Source organism: Grampus griseus, assembly GCF_964374135.1.
Source record: "Grampus griseus genome assembly, chromosome: 16".
Lineage (NCBI taxonomy): Eukaryota > Metazoa > Chordata > Mammalia > Artiodactyla > Delphinidae > Grampus > Grampus griseus.
Genome location: NC_139010.1, coordinates 71,426,223 through 71,441,899, shown reverse-complemented (window position 1 = coordinate 71,441,899; position 15,677 = coordinate 71,426,223). Strand labels below are relative to the sequence as shown.

The following is a 15,677-nucleotide window of genomic DNA, read 5'->3' as shown; positions in this document are numbered from 1 at the left end:
AAATATCTCCTACACTGCAGTTGCCTTTTCACCTTCTTAGTGATATTTTTTAGACATACATAGTTCAGTCTATCATTTTTCCTTTATTAAGAGTATTATTTAAATACTATTTTTAAAGTCTTTCTTTGCCAATAAAAGCAAAGATGTTTACCCGTTATCTTCTACAATATTTATTATTTTACATTCCATACTTAGATTTACAATTGATCTGAAACTAATTTGTGTATGATTTGAAGCAGGGCCCCAAATTCATTTCTTTCAATTGTATACCAATTGGCCCAGAATAATTTATTGAAAAACGACTCTGTAGTGCCGACTTTGTTACATTAAGTGCCAATAAATGTGTAGGTCTGTCTGGGGAACTCCTATTTGCTACAATGGTCTATGTCGCTATCTTTGCAGCAACACTTAATTACTGTAGCTTCGAATTCATGAAATCTAGTGGAGAAGTCTTCCAGCTTTGTTCTTCTAAAAGTTTTGGTTTAGCTATGATTGGTCTTTCGCATTTTCATATAAATTTTTAAATAAGCATGTCAATTTCTATAAGAAAAATACTTTCTGCAATTTTGTTTTGGGATTACATTAAATCTAAACATCAATTTGGGCAGAATAGGTATCTCTACAATATTGTTTCAATTAATTATCATTATGTATCTTCCATTTATTTAGGTCTTCAATTTCTCACATGGTTTTTGAGTTTTCTATGGAAAGATCCTGTGTATATGTCATTAAATTTACATCTCAGGTTGTTGATGTTCTGATGATAAACTGTACTGCTTTTATGGTACTGCTTTTAAATTGTATTTAAAATTGTATTGCTTTTAAATCATCATTTTCTAATTGTTCCTGGTATACAGAATTATATTGGATTGGTTTTCTTTATATTGACCTTATATCAAGCAACCTATTACCCATATATCTTTTATACTTTGTTATTCCCTTTAACTTTAATTGTATTATTGCACTGGCTGGAAATGCCAATACAATGTTGAATAGAAACACTGATAGTAGCCACTCTTATTCATTCCTAAACTTAAAGGAAAATTTTTCAACATTACACTATAATGTTTGCAATAAAGTTTTTCTATTGGTTTGTACGTTTTACCACACAAATAGTTTGCTTCTATTCCTATTGTATTTGAGTTTTCATCATGAATACTTGTTAAATTTTATCTAAATTTTCCTTTGCAACATTTGAGAAGATTATATGCCTTCACTTCTTTATTCTTTTAATGTATTACTCTGATTTTATGAATTTTTAATTTACCTTATATTCTTAGAGTGAACCCAAATGATGTATAAATACTTTTATACTTTTTGTATATTTTCTAAGCAGCATAGGGCTAGGTTTTATTTTTATACCCAGTCCAAAAATCTTTAGCTTTTGACTGGAATATTTGTCTCCTACATTCAGTGTAACTGGAATATTTACTTCCTCACATTTAGTATAATTATGACATATTTGGAGTTAAATATACCATCTTCCTTTATATTTCTCCCAACTTTACTTTGTTCCCTTTCTATTCCTTTCTTGTTTTCTTCCAAATGCATTAAGTACTATTCTCATTTTTCCCTTTACCCACCTGTTGGATATACAGTGTTTTACTTTTATTTTTTGTTGTTACCTAATGATTACAATATAAATCCTTAACTATTAATGTCTACTATAAATTAGTTTTTTATCAATTCCCATATGATACAAGGACCTTAGTAATGTTGAACACCATTTACCCTTCTTCCTGATTTATGTGCTGCTATTATCATCCATTTAAATTTTGTATATATTTAAGCCTCTATTACTATTATAGTATTATATAATAAATAATCACTTAGATATACCCTTTCCATTTCTCTCTTCCTTCTAGTATCTAGGATCATTTTTCTTCGACTTCAATATTTTGAAGATCTATTTAGCATTTTCTTTATTTATTTAGTGTTTGCTGTATTGCAGGTCTGCTGCTGTCAAATTCATCTTGTTTTTCTGAAAAGTCCATGTTTTCCTTCTATTTTTTAAGGGTTTTTCACTGGGTGAAGAACTTTGGACTGATATTTTCCTTCAGCCATTTGAAGACACCATGTCTTCTAGATTCTGGTTTTTCAGTTAAAAAACCAGTTGTCAGTCTTAGTGTTGCTTCTTTAAAGAGAATATGCGTTTTTCCCCTCTGGCTGCTTTTCTAATTCTATTTGGGTTTTCATAAGTTTTACAGTGATATTTCTAGGTGTAAGTTTCTTTGTACTCACCCCCTTGGTACTCAAGGAGTTTCTTCAATTTGTAGCTAGCTATCCTTTGTCACTTTCGAAAATTCTCAGTCATTTAAGACTTCAAAAAATGCTCCACATTATCTTCTCAATCCTCTCCTTCTGGACCTCAATTATATGCATGTTAGAACATTTCCACAAGTCCCTTATATTTCTTTCCCTGTTTTATTTTTCATTCTTTGTCTTTCTTTATTTCAACATGGGTATTTCCTTCTGACCCATCTTCCATTTCATTAATCCCCCCTCAGCTGTGTCTAACCTGCTGTAAACATATCCAAAGAATTCTTAATTCATTTAATCTACTTCCATTTCTATAATTTCCATTTCATTCTTTAGTAAAAGTTTCCAGTTGTCTGTTAATATTTTCCTACCTTATATTTTAATTCCTTCATCATAAAATCCTAATTATTTTAAAATTTCTGTCTGAAAATGCCATTGTCCTATAGGTATATTTCAAATGGCTGGGTTTTTTTCATGGCTTTTCTTTTCCTAAACCTTATTATTTTTTGTTTTGTAACAAATATTGTATATGAAATAATTTGAGGCTCTGTATGATATTGTCTTCCTCAAGAGAGGATTTACTTTTGCTCTGCCACGAGTTAGACTATGGGCAGAGCACCAAAACCAATGAAAGACCATGATGATTCAAAGATAAGTTTATACTCACTCATAGGTTTAGAACTTCAGGAACCAGACTACATTGTGAAGTGTGTAACAAGACCCCTATTCCTTGGCACACCTAGAAATCCATTTTGGTCCTCCATATTGATTGACGAAAGCTCTGCTCAGTTTCTCAGGCAGTTTTCAGGATTTATAATTGTCTCAAGGACAAAAGTTGTGCAAAATGCCAGTCATACCTCCCTTTTCATTCTATCTCTCCTTAATCTTGACCAACAAATAGGACTGTCTTTATAGTCCCATGATGCCTCAAAAAGATGTAACTCCTAATTTTTCTCAGTGGAAATAGTAGTCCAGAATAATCCATTTCCCCATTGAAAAAGAATCTCTAAACACACATTTACTAATAGCTCAGCAAGGTAGCCTATCTACTAAAATATAATACTGCATTTTATTAAACTAAAAAAATGAAAATTAGGAAAATTACCCAAAGGAAAAGTCTTCATTTTTTTAATTTCATCTTCCTTTTTTTAAATAAAGTGTAAATTAGAATATATGTTTGAAAGTGACAGTGAAGAGGATAGAACAAATCACAATTTGGTGGAAAACTGTATTTCATTTAAACACATAAAGTAATTTCATATAAGCCTAAAAGAGTGTTTAGTGTTTAAAAACAAAAAGGGGGTCACTTCCCAGGCCCTACAAAAGAAAATGAGTACAACAAAAATTCTATTTTAAAACTTGTATACCTAGAAAAATCAATAAGCAATTCACTAAATAGAAAACACGAGTGCAAATGAACACATAAAAATATGCTTATTCACTATAGCAATCAGGGTATGCACATTAAAATATCAGTACAATACCATTCACATCCACTGCACTGGCAAAAGGAAAATATCCTCATAATTACCAAGCATTGGTGAGACTACGAAGAAACAAGGACACTTATACCCTGCTGGTGGAAGTGTACATTATCACAGTGACTTGAGAAGCAATTAGGCAACAGGTAGTAAAGTTAAGGATGTGAATATCCTCACATACAGCAATTTCACTTTTAGGTATGTACCCTAGAGAAACTCTGGCATATGTGAAATGACCAGTACAAGATGTACAACGTACTTCTGCCCAATCTACTCACCAAGTCTTAGTGTTAACTTCATACTTATAAAGGTCATCTACCAATCCATATTTGTTGCCTGGTAATGCTTTATAGCCTCCATGAACATAAATGGACTTTGTTATTTCATCATACACACTGGTATGGCCATATCCACCTTGAACAATAGCTCCTTTAGTTTCCGGAACAAGCCAAGTGTTTGATGCTGTAAGAGAAAGAAGATAAATCATGAACTCAAATAGTATTTAGAAATAAAACTAATATACCACCAAACTACCAACAAGTTCATTCTCATACCACATTTTATGAGTAAAGTATACCTAATAATCATTTAATTAAAAAACATTATTAAATATGTGCTAGGTGGCTAAGAATCTGCCTGCCAATGCAGGGCACACGGGTTCAATCCCTGGTCTGGGAAAATCCCACATGCCACGGAGCAACTAAGCTCATGTGCCACAACTACTGAGCCTGCACTCTAGAGTCCGTGAGACACAACTATTGAGCCCACGTGCCACAACTACTGAAGCCCGTGTGCCTAGAGCCCATGCTCTGCAACAAGAGAAGCCACCACAATGAGAAGCCCGCGCACCACAACAAAGAGCCAACGCATCCAAAATAAATAAATAAATTTATTTTAAAAATAAATAAATATGTGCTAGTTAGTTACTATGTTGGGTGCTAGGGACTGAAGGTAAGTAAGACTGGTCTTTTTGCTAATTTTAATTAAACTCTGAAATACTGAAAATACCTAATTTTTGTATGTGAGAGAGAAAATGAAAACTTTATTCTCACATACATTTCTGTATTTGTAAACAAACCTGAAAAAAAAGACTTAAATAGTTTATGAGAGCCTATTATGTCACAGGCTCTGAGTTTAGTCACTGATATTACAAAGACTAAAATTAAGATATGACTCTTGCCCTTAACAATTTTTAGCACTCTGCTGGTCTTTTATCTCTTGGTTATGAGTCCCACTGTCCCTTCTAAGAGTGCTTTGTATTATTGATAAAAACCTAAAAATTAAATTTCCAAGACTTGCTGACAGATGTGTTACCATCAGGTTCCACCAATGAAAGTACTGGGGAGAGCTTAGAAGGCAAAAGGAAGAAAGATTCTGCTTTCTTCTCTAACAGAAGGAACAGGTAGGTGACTACAGTAGGTAACGGCAGTGGTGGTTTTATAGCAACAGCAGCAGGGGTACCACCTGCGCAGTGGCAGCAGTAGCACCTACAGTAAGTAGCTCAATTACAGATGTGGTCCTAAGCTCCAGCCTGGGTATGTAGCAGCTCCAGATTTCTGGGCGATCCCCTCATTTTGGTGTCTCTAGTATTTTGGTAATTAACTCCCTATATTAAGTTCCCATTCTGCTTGATATATCTAGAAGGGACTCTTATCTCTATGGCAAATTCACTAAAACAAGCCCCAATCATATGAAAGACATGTTTTTAAAAATAAGATGAAAATACACATCTCCTTGGCCATAAAAAATTTAGATTATAAAGAGCAACTCTACAGAAATCTATTATTAGTCTTTAAATATCCACCCAGACCACACTTCCATCTTCCCCCTAACTTTTCACCTCAACTTTGTCATACTAGACAACTCACTGAAAATACTCAAAGCAAATAACAGAAAATAAAGATGATACTTAAAAATTCTTCACACTTACACAATTTTAAGGTAGTGTAGAATGTGATACTTCAACAGTCATAAAAGTAGTCATAAAAGAAGTATAAAAGAAGTATCAAAAAGGGTTGTTAAAGCCAATTTTACTTAGAGAAAACTAAACATATTTGAAGAAATTTCAGAGTACTCTTGCAACTAATGGGCATTACATTTTGGAAGTAATTTCCAAAGAATGAAGTTAATAATAACTTAGGAACAATTTCTTTAATATACTTCAAACACTTATTAAAGCCATATATATATATATATATATAGCCAAACTGAAGGTTTTTATGTTTTTATTCACTCTCTTTTTAACAAAAAAAGATAAATATACTTCTTATCAAAAAATATTGTAGCAATAAAACGTTGTATAATGCAAAAGTGAATGTTACCTTCTGCTCTAGCCCACTATCTAGAGGTATTTTTCACAAATTGTTATGTTCAGAATATTTTCAAACTATAATTCTGAATATTTTATTACAATATACAAAACAAATGTATATGACTTGCATGTACATACATACCTGTAAATATCTGTACCAAAAAATCATGCTATTTTACAACTATTTTTTCACTTAACATCTGGGACATCTTTTCAGGTCCCATTTTTCATTTTTTATCAGCTAAATTCCATTGTATTGATGATACATAACTTATTTAAGTAACTCTACATTGTGACTCATTTAGGTTTCAATTTGTTCTTAAAAACAATGATGGCATAAACTAAAAGTTGCTCTGGATCCACTTTAACAGACCTCAGAAGCAATCCCCCAAAATGCTTACACTGGAAGCTTAACCCCATGTTAGTACAAAGTCCAACACTCTTTAAAGGAATACAGCAAAGTCCAGCAGCCAACAAGGTAAAAACATACAATGCTCAAAATGCATTAAAAAATTAACAGGCACAGAGGGCAAAGAAAATATGACCCATAACAAGAAGAAAAATCAATCAATAGAGACAGAAATAACAAGGACGATAGAATTAAAAGCTACTGTAAAAAAGCTATTGTAAATATACTCAAATATGTTCAATAATGTTACAGAAAACATGAACATGATAAGGGAAAAATGGAAGATAAAAAAGACTCAAACAGAACTCCTGGAAATGAAAAATACATTGTATAGAATTAACACAAGGTTAGATACTCTGGGAGAAAAGAACAATGAATTTAAAATATAGAAATAGAAACTATCCAAAATGAAGCACAGAAAAAAACAAACAAAAACCCTGAAAAAAAATGAACAGAATATCAGGAACCTGTATGACAATGTCAAGTAGTCTAATCTACTATGATAGAAGTCCAAGAAGTGTGGTGGTAAGGTAGACAGAAATGATGTTTGAAAAAATAGTTTCTCAAATTTAATGAAATCTATAAATCCACAAAACAAAGAAGGTCAATGGTATACAAGCAGGAGAAAAAAAAAAGAAATAAAAGAAACCCACGCCAAGGAATAGCATGAAGTGATTAAGATGCACAAGCAGAACAAAAATAAGAATGCCACTTGACTTCTCAACAGAAAGCATGCAAGTCAGAAGACAGTGAAGTTACACTTTTAAACTACTGAGAATTATTAACCCAGAATTCTATACCAAAAAATAACTATCAAAGTAGAATTCTATATCCCACAAAATATTTTCCAAAAGTGAAAGTAAAACAAAACCTTTTTCAGATAAAGGAAAAAAAAACCCACGGAGAGAATATATTATTGCAGACTTGCCCTATAAAAAAGTGACCAAAATAAGTTTAAGCTGAATGAAAATGATACTTGAAACCAGCCAGAATCTGGATTTATAGAGATGAATGAGGAGTATAGGAAATATCTGATATGTGGGTAGGTATTAAAGGTGTCATTTCTCATCTTCCCTCTCAGTACCTGATAATTAAGTGTCCAAAACAAAAAGTATAACAATTTTGTTATGGTCTTCATAACATACGAGATATGATATTAAAAGAGGGAAATGCAGGGATACTAGTCTGAGTTTCTGACACTATATGTGAAGTGGTAGAACATTAATTAAAGGTAGAATCTGAAAAGATAAATAAGCATACTGTAAACTCTAGAGTAACCTCTACAAAAGTAAAATTTAAAAGTACTTAATAAATTAATAGTCCCACAGATTCAAGAAGCTGAGCAAACCATGAATAGGATAAATTCAAAGAAATTCACACCACAATGAAATCGCTGAAAACTAAAAGTGCAGAAAACATCTCAGAAGCAGCTACAGAAAAATAACAAATTACCTATAGGGGAACAACAGTTAATGACTATGATTTTATCCTAAGAAACCATGCAGGAGAGAAGGAAGTGCTGAAAAATAACTATAACTATAAAAATAACTATAACTCAGGATTCTATACCTAGCAAAAATATTCTTTAGTGATGAACATAAAATGAATAGATTCTCAGATGTAAAAAGAATTAAGCTGATCCACTGCCAGCAGACCTACTCTAAAGGAAATACTAAAATAAGTTCTTCAGGCAGAAATGACAACAGAAGGAAACTGGGACTGAAAGAGGACAATTTATCATTAGAACCAACAATTCTAATTGTGTAAACACCCAGTAACAGAACATCTAAATGAGTGAAATATACATGTAAAATAGATAACCAACAAGGACCTACTGTATATAGCACAGGGAACTATACTCAATATTTTGTAAGAACCTATTAGGGAAAAGAATCTGAAAAAAATAGATATATATGTATACATAACTGAATCTCTTTGCTCTACCCCTGAAACTAACACAACACTGCAAATAACTATACTTCAATTAAAATTAATTAATTTTAATTATATAGTAAAAAATTAAAAATAAGTAAATGAGTGAAGCAAAAACTAATAGAACTTAAAAATGAAACAGATATATCCACAATCATAACTGGAGGTTTCTATACTGGTTTTTCAAGAACTAAGAAAAATACTGAACAGAATATCAATAACGATATAGAAGACGTGAATAACTCCATCAACCATAATATAATTGGCACTTATAGAACACCCCAACCAACTAGAGCAGAATGCAGATCTTTTCAAATTCACATGTAACATTCACCAAGGTAGACCATATTCTGGGTCAGAAAATAAGACTCAAGAAAAATTTTAACTGTAAAAAACATAGTCTTTGACAATAATAGAATTAAACAAGAAATAATGGCAAGAACGATATCGGGAAAATCTTCATATATTTGAATCAAACAAAATACTACTAAACAACCCAGGAGCCAAAGGAAAAAAACACACAAAAAAATAGAAAACATTTTGAACTAAATGGAAACAAAAAATGCAACATTTCAAAATGTGTGGGATACAGCTAAAGCAGTACTTAAAGCAGTCATTCTCAACAGTGGTTCCCTAAAGCATCAACTGGCATTACCTGGAAGCTTTTTTTTTTTTTTTTTTTTTTTGCGGTATGTGGGCCTCTCACTGTTGTGGCCTCTCCCGTTGCGGAGCACAGGCTCCGGACGCGCAGGCTCAGGGGCCATGGCTCACGGGCCCAGCTGCTCCACGGCATGTGGGATCTTCCCGGACCGGGGCACGAACCCGTGTCCCCTGCATCGGCAGGCGGACTCTCAACCACTGCGCCACCAGGGAAGCCCTTACCTGGAAGCTTTTTAAAAATGCAAATTCCCTGGCACCAATCCTGACATAATCAATAAGAAAATCAGGGATTAGGGCACAGCAATCTACTTTAACAACCTTCTAGGTGATTCCTATGCATCAAGTGTGAGAACTACTGGCTTAGAAGGAAATTTATAACGATACTTATATTTTTAAAAAGAAGAAAAAGGGCTTCCCTGGTGGCGCAGTGGTTGAGAGTCCGCCTGCCGATGCAGGGGACACGGGCCAGTCCGGGAAGATCCCACATGCCGCGGAGCGGCTGGGCCCGTGAGCCATGGCCGCTGAGCCTGCGCGTCCGGAGCCTGTGCTCCGCAACGGGAGAGGCCACAACAGGGAGAGGCCCGCGAAAAAGGTCTCAATCTCAATTCAGTGATCTGTTCTTCCATCTTAAGAAAACAGTAAAACAAGAGCAAATAAAACTCAAAGAAGAAAAGAAATGTAACAAAGCATTAATCAATATGATAGAAAACAGGAAACAAAAGCTGGTTATTTGAAAAGGTCAATAAAATTGAGTAGCCTATTAATCTCTAGTCAGACAAGAAAAATAGGACACACATAACTCATATCAGATATAAGAGGAGATACCACTACAGATTTCACAAATATTAAGTATAAGGGAATATAATGAACAGCTTTATGCCAATAAGTTTAACATCTTAAATGATATGGACATATTACTTAAAAACACAAACTACCAAATCTCATTCAAAAAGAAATCGATAAGTTGAATATTGTTAACAGTTATTAAAGAAAATAAATGCCATAGTCAAAATCTTTCCTACAAAGAAAGCTTCTGGGCCAGATAGTTTCACGGGTGAACTCTACCAAACATTTAAGAAAGAAATAATACCAATTCTACACAAACTCTTACAGAAAACAGAATAGAAACACTCCCTAAATTTTACCACTCCCCATTTTACCACTCCCCAAATCATTTTACCATTACAGCCTGGAAAAGCAGACAAAGACATTACAAGAAAAGTAAACTATAGTCCAATATCTCTTATGAGAATAAACATAAAAATCCTTAATAAAATTTTTGCAAATCAATTCTAGCAGTATATGAAAAGGGTAATACATTATGGCCAAGTGGGATTTATCCAAGAATGCAATAGTGGCTTAACATCTGAAAGTCAGTGTCATTCACCATATTAAGAAATCAAAGAAAATAAAAGAACAAATGATCTTCTCAATAGATGCAGAAAATTATTTAACAAAATTTAACATTATTCATGAAAAATACTCAGCAAACTAGGAATAAAAGCGAATTTCCTCCACCTGATAAAAGGCATTAAAAAAACATACCGCTAATGTAATACTACAGTAATTAAAAGACTGGAGCTTTCCCTCCTAAAATATGAAAAAAAAGACAGCAATATCTGCTCTCACTACCTCTACTCAATATTGTACCAGAGATCCTAGCAGTATAATAATAAAAGGTATATAGATTGAAAAGGAAGAAGAATGTTTATTAGCATGAGCGTAACACATGATCATCTATAGAGAAAATAAGAAAGAATCTACCAAAAAGCTACAAGGAATAGTAAGTGTGTTCAGCAAAGTTGTAGGGTGCCAAATGCTGAAATATACCATGCCCATGAGTTAGAAGACTCAATACTGTTAAAGGCTCAATTTTTCCCTTTATAGATGTAATGCAACCCCAATTAAAATCCCTACATGCTTTTTCTTAATAAACTGACAAGCTGATTCTAAATTTTACATGGCAATGTGAAGGACCCAGAAGAGTCCAAAACTTTTGAAAACAAAACAAACAAAAACAAATGATGGAGGACTGACACTGCCTGATTTACAAAGCTAAAGTAATCAACAGAGTGTGGTATTAAACATAATATACATCAACGGACCAAAGGTCAACTCATACATAAATGGTCAGTTGACTCTTCAAAACATGTACCAAGGTAATTCAATGGGGAAAGGAAACTCTTTCAACCAAAGAACAACTGTATATTTATTTCTTAAAAAAAATCTCAGGCCTTAAGCACCCAGGCTGGTCACTTTCAAGTGAGAAGCTCCATCCATTTACTGCTACACCTTATAAATACTATCATTCATTATTTTTTTAAATTATAATTAATGAGTGAATTTACTGCAGGGGCTCAATTTTAAAAATGTACAAAATCACTGCCTTTCTTCTATACTTGTCATAGCTATTGAAAACTGTAATTCTTTTTTTTTTTTTGCTTATTTGAATTTGCAGACTTTTATGTAATTGTTATTTATTACTTGAGTAACAAAAAAGAGGGATAATGAGAAAAATGAGAAAAAGTCACTGGTGTTTAGCAATTTGATTTCGTTGTAAATCATGTCTTTTCTACATGTTCCTTATTATCATTTGCTATTGTTATCATGACACAGGAAAGGCGAGGAAACACTGCTTTATACTAATTTTTAGCACTGCTCTTTTTATCCTGATTCCAACCTTTGTATATGTGACCAATAAATTTAGCTGCACACGTTAAAAAAAAAAAGAAAAAAACTCAGAGTTTACTTCACACCATATATGAAATTTAACTCAAATAGGTGATAGATCTGAGGTTGAGAAGAGCCCAAACTAAATACCTAGAGAAAAACCTTTACGATCTTGAGCTTGACAAAGATCTCTTAGGTAGAACACGTTGATAAATTGTATTTCAACAAAATTTAAAATCTCAGCCTTTTAAAAGACACTGTAAAAATGAAAAGGTATGCCACAACTGGGGAAAAATATTTGCAAAACATATATCAGAGAAAGGACTAATATCCAGAATATATTAAAAATTCTTATAGCTCCATAATAAGAAGTCAAACAACCCAACTTTCAAAATGGACAAAAAGTATGAACATACATTTTACCAAAGAAGATAAATAAATGGCAAATACTGAAATAAAAAGATATTCAGTATCATTAGTCATCAGGGAAATGCAAATAAAAACCATAAGATATCACTACAATTCCAGAATAGCAAAAATTAAAAAGAAAACAATACCAAGTGTTGGTGGGGATGTGAAGTAACTGGAACTCTCATACACCGCTGGTGGGTTGTAAATGGTAGTATCACTTTGGTAAACAGTATGGAAGTTTCTTATAAAGTTAAACACATAACTGCAAATAACCCAGCAATCCCATTCTACAGCACTTACACAAGAGAACAGAAAACATATGCCCAAACAAAGAGTTGTATGCAAATATTCATAACAGCTTTTACTCAAAAGACCTAATAACTGGACTCAAATGTCCACTAACTAGTGAACACATAAACAAATTATATCTTATTCATACAATGAAATACCATTCAAGATTAAAAAGAAGCAAACTACTGACACGAGCAAAAATTTAGATGAATCTGAAAATTATTATGCTAATACAATGAGACCACATACCACGTGATTTCATATATATGAAATTTGAAATGAGGCAAAACTATGTTGACAGAAAACGGATCAGTGGTTACCTGGAGCTAGAGGATCATGAGAGACTGACGGCACAGGGTCATGAGTAAACTTTCTGGAGAAATAGAAATGTTCTATATCTTAACTGAGGTAGCACTTACACAACTATATCGATTTGTTAAAGCTTATCAAGTTGCACTCTGATGTTTTATACACACACACATATGTGCTGGTGACAAGTAAATCTGCCTTTCTCAGCCTCCCTCACTTAGCATATGGCATCTCCATTCTTCTAGTTGCTCAACCAAACATCTTAGAGCTATCCTTGACTCCTTTTCCTCACATTTTACATGATCTCTCAGTGATTCCTGTTGTCACCACTTTCAAAACAAATCTAGAATCCAACAACTCCTCACCACCTTCCCTGCTAACACATTATTCCAAGACAATATTACTATTCATGTGAATGACTGATCACTGGAAGTGCACAATACAGGAGAAAAGATTTTTATTACGTTAATTGTTAATTTTATTAAGTTAATTGTTAAATAATTGTTAATTTATTAAGATTTTTATTAAGTTAATTGCTAAAGATTTTTAATAATTTAGATTTATAATAATAAATAATATATAATATTATAATATAAATATTAGTATATATTATATTAATATATTATATATTTATATTAATATAAATATATAATATAATAATATAATGAATAAAGATAATAAAGATTTTTATTAAGACTGGCAAGGATACCTTGGGATCACTATAAATAAAGCACCAACTGTTTTATTACTCCCCGTTATGGTGCCAAGGGGAAATTTAAGCCAAGCAAGACCCAGTTTGCATGAATGTTTCCCTTACTTTACCCACACTGTAAAATTACATAACCAAGCCAATCTCCTTTCCCTGCTCTCTCAAGCCATTTTCAGACCTGCTTGGGAGCCTGCCCTGCACACGTCAGAAAGCCTCATTTTGTGAATAATAAGTCTTTCATACTCTCTTGGTATTCGTGTTTCATACTCTCTTGGCACCATCAGCCTCAACATCCAAAGCAAATATTGGGGATTCCCTTCTGCGGGATGACCACAATATATCAGAATACAATAACAGTCTTTATGGGAAAAGCAGCAAAAAGATTACTAAAGGTAAAGATCACTACATATAAATTTTAAAAGATCAATAATCCAAGAGAGTAATAAAGCTTCAAAATATATAAAGCAAAAATTGAAAAAATTATAAGGAAAAATTTACAAAATCAATATCATCATGGAAACCTTAATGTACCCTTTCCAGCAATTGACAGAACAGTCAAAATATCAGTAAAGATCTAAAAGATTTGAACAACACAAGTAGTTAACTACACTTAATAAACAAATGTATTAGGTCATTTTGGAAAAAAGGTCTGGCACTTTCTTAAAAAATTAAAGATATATCTTCCTCCTGACCCAACCAACATCCTTAGGTATTTAGACAAGAGAAATAAAAACATGTCTACTAGTTGACTTGTACAAGAATGGTCACTGAAATTTTATTCATAACAGCCCAAAATTGGAAACAGCCCAGGTGTTCATCAATGAGAAAATGAACAAAGAAACTGCAATGTATTCATACACTGAAAAAGCACTCAACAAAAAGGAACAAATTACTAATAAACACAACATGTATAAATTTCAAAAGCATCATGGTGAGTGAAAGAAGCCTTATTTTAAAAAGGGTGCATGATGTGTGATTCCCTTTACATGAAATTCCAGAACAGGCAAAACTATTTGATGATGAAAAAAATCACGAAGCAGGGCAGGTATCAACTGGGAAGGATCAGGAGAGAACTTTCTCAAGTAATGGTCAGTGTCCTATATCTTGATATGAATTTGGGTTACAGATGTATGTTTTGTCAAAACTCACTGAATTGTACACAAAATTTGTGCATTTCACTGTATGTAACTTTTACATTAAAAACATGAGTACAGAACTCTAGTTAACAACAGGCATGCTATTATGTTTAGAAGTGTACTAATGTTTGCAACAGTCTTTAAATTGCACCAAAAAAATAGATAGATGGATAGAGAAATGGATACATACACTGGTAAGTGAAAAAGCAAAAGATTAATTGTAGAAGGTAAGTAGTATGCCTATGAGAATTCACTGCACAATCTCAACTTTTATGTATTTTTGAAATATTTCATAATAATTTTGAGGGAGGAAGCCTATAGGATATGTTCTGTGACCATAATACAATAACCTAGATATTAATAATAAAAATAAATAACTAGAAAACCCCATGTTTGAACATTTTAAACTGCACTTCTAAATAACCCATTAGTGAAAGAAGAAATTAATATGGAATCTTAAACACATTTTGAGCTAAATAACAATTAAAATACTACATACCAAATCATGTAGGATATAACTATAGCCATGTTTACATTGTTTATGTTACAGCTTTAAATGTATATATTTTTAAAAATTCAATGAAGAAAACCTGAAAGATAATGAATTAAAGCATCAATATAAAAGGGAAAAAACATAACAAATCAAAATATATTAAAATGAGGTCATAATAAAAATAAGAATTAATAAAATAGACAATGAATATATTAAGAAAATCAATAACCTCAAAAGTTGGTACTTTGAAAAGTATTAAGATTTACAATCTTGTGGAGAATCTGATCAAGACAAAAAGTAAGAAGACCCAGGCAGCCAATATTAGGAATATAAAAGGGGATAGGGCTATAAAATATTTTAAACTTCACTAAAAGCATATTATGAAGAACTTTAGATCAATACATTGGAAAATTTAGATAAAATGAACAAATTCTGAAAATAAAATCAAGTTACCAAATCTGACGAGAGAGAAAAAACTTGAGTAGTCTTAGAACTATCAGATAAATTAAATCTGTAATTTTAAAATCCTGCCACAAAGAGAACTCCAGATGACTTACGCCAAGCATTTCTAGGAAAAGCGGTAACAACTGAAAGTCTTCCAGACAG

The 15,677-nt window shown here is 32.5% G+C and overlaps 1 protein-coding gene across 1 annotated transcript in view; it reads right to left on the bottom strand.

Moving 5' to 3' along the window:
- The window catches only part of ATRNL1 (attractin like 1), a gene marked incomplete at both ends in the record, with an annotated part of 679,175 nt that overhangs the window by 583,900 nt on the left and 79,598 nt on the right, over positions 1-15,677 (bottom strand). Inside the window, one exon of the mRNA XM_082673255.1 lies at positions 4,019-4,202. Coding sequence (XP_082529381.1) covers positions 4,019-4,202 — 184 coding nt within the window. The remainder of the gene's footprint in view (positions 1-4,018; positions 4,203-15,677) is intronic.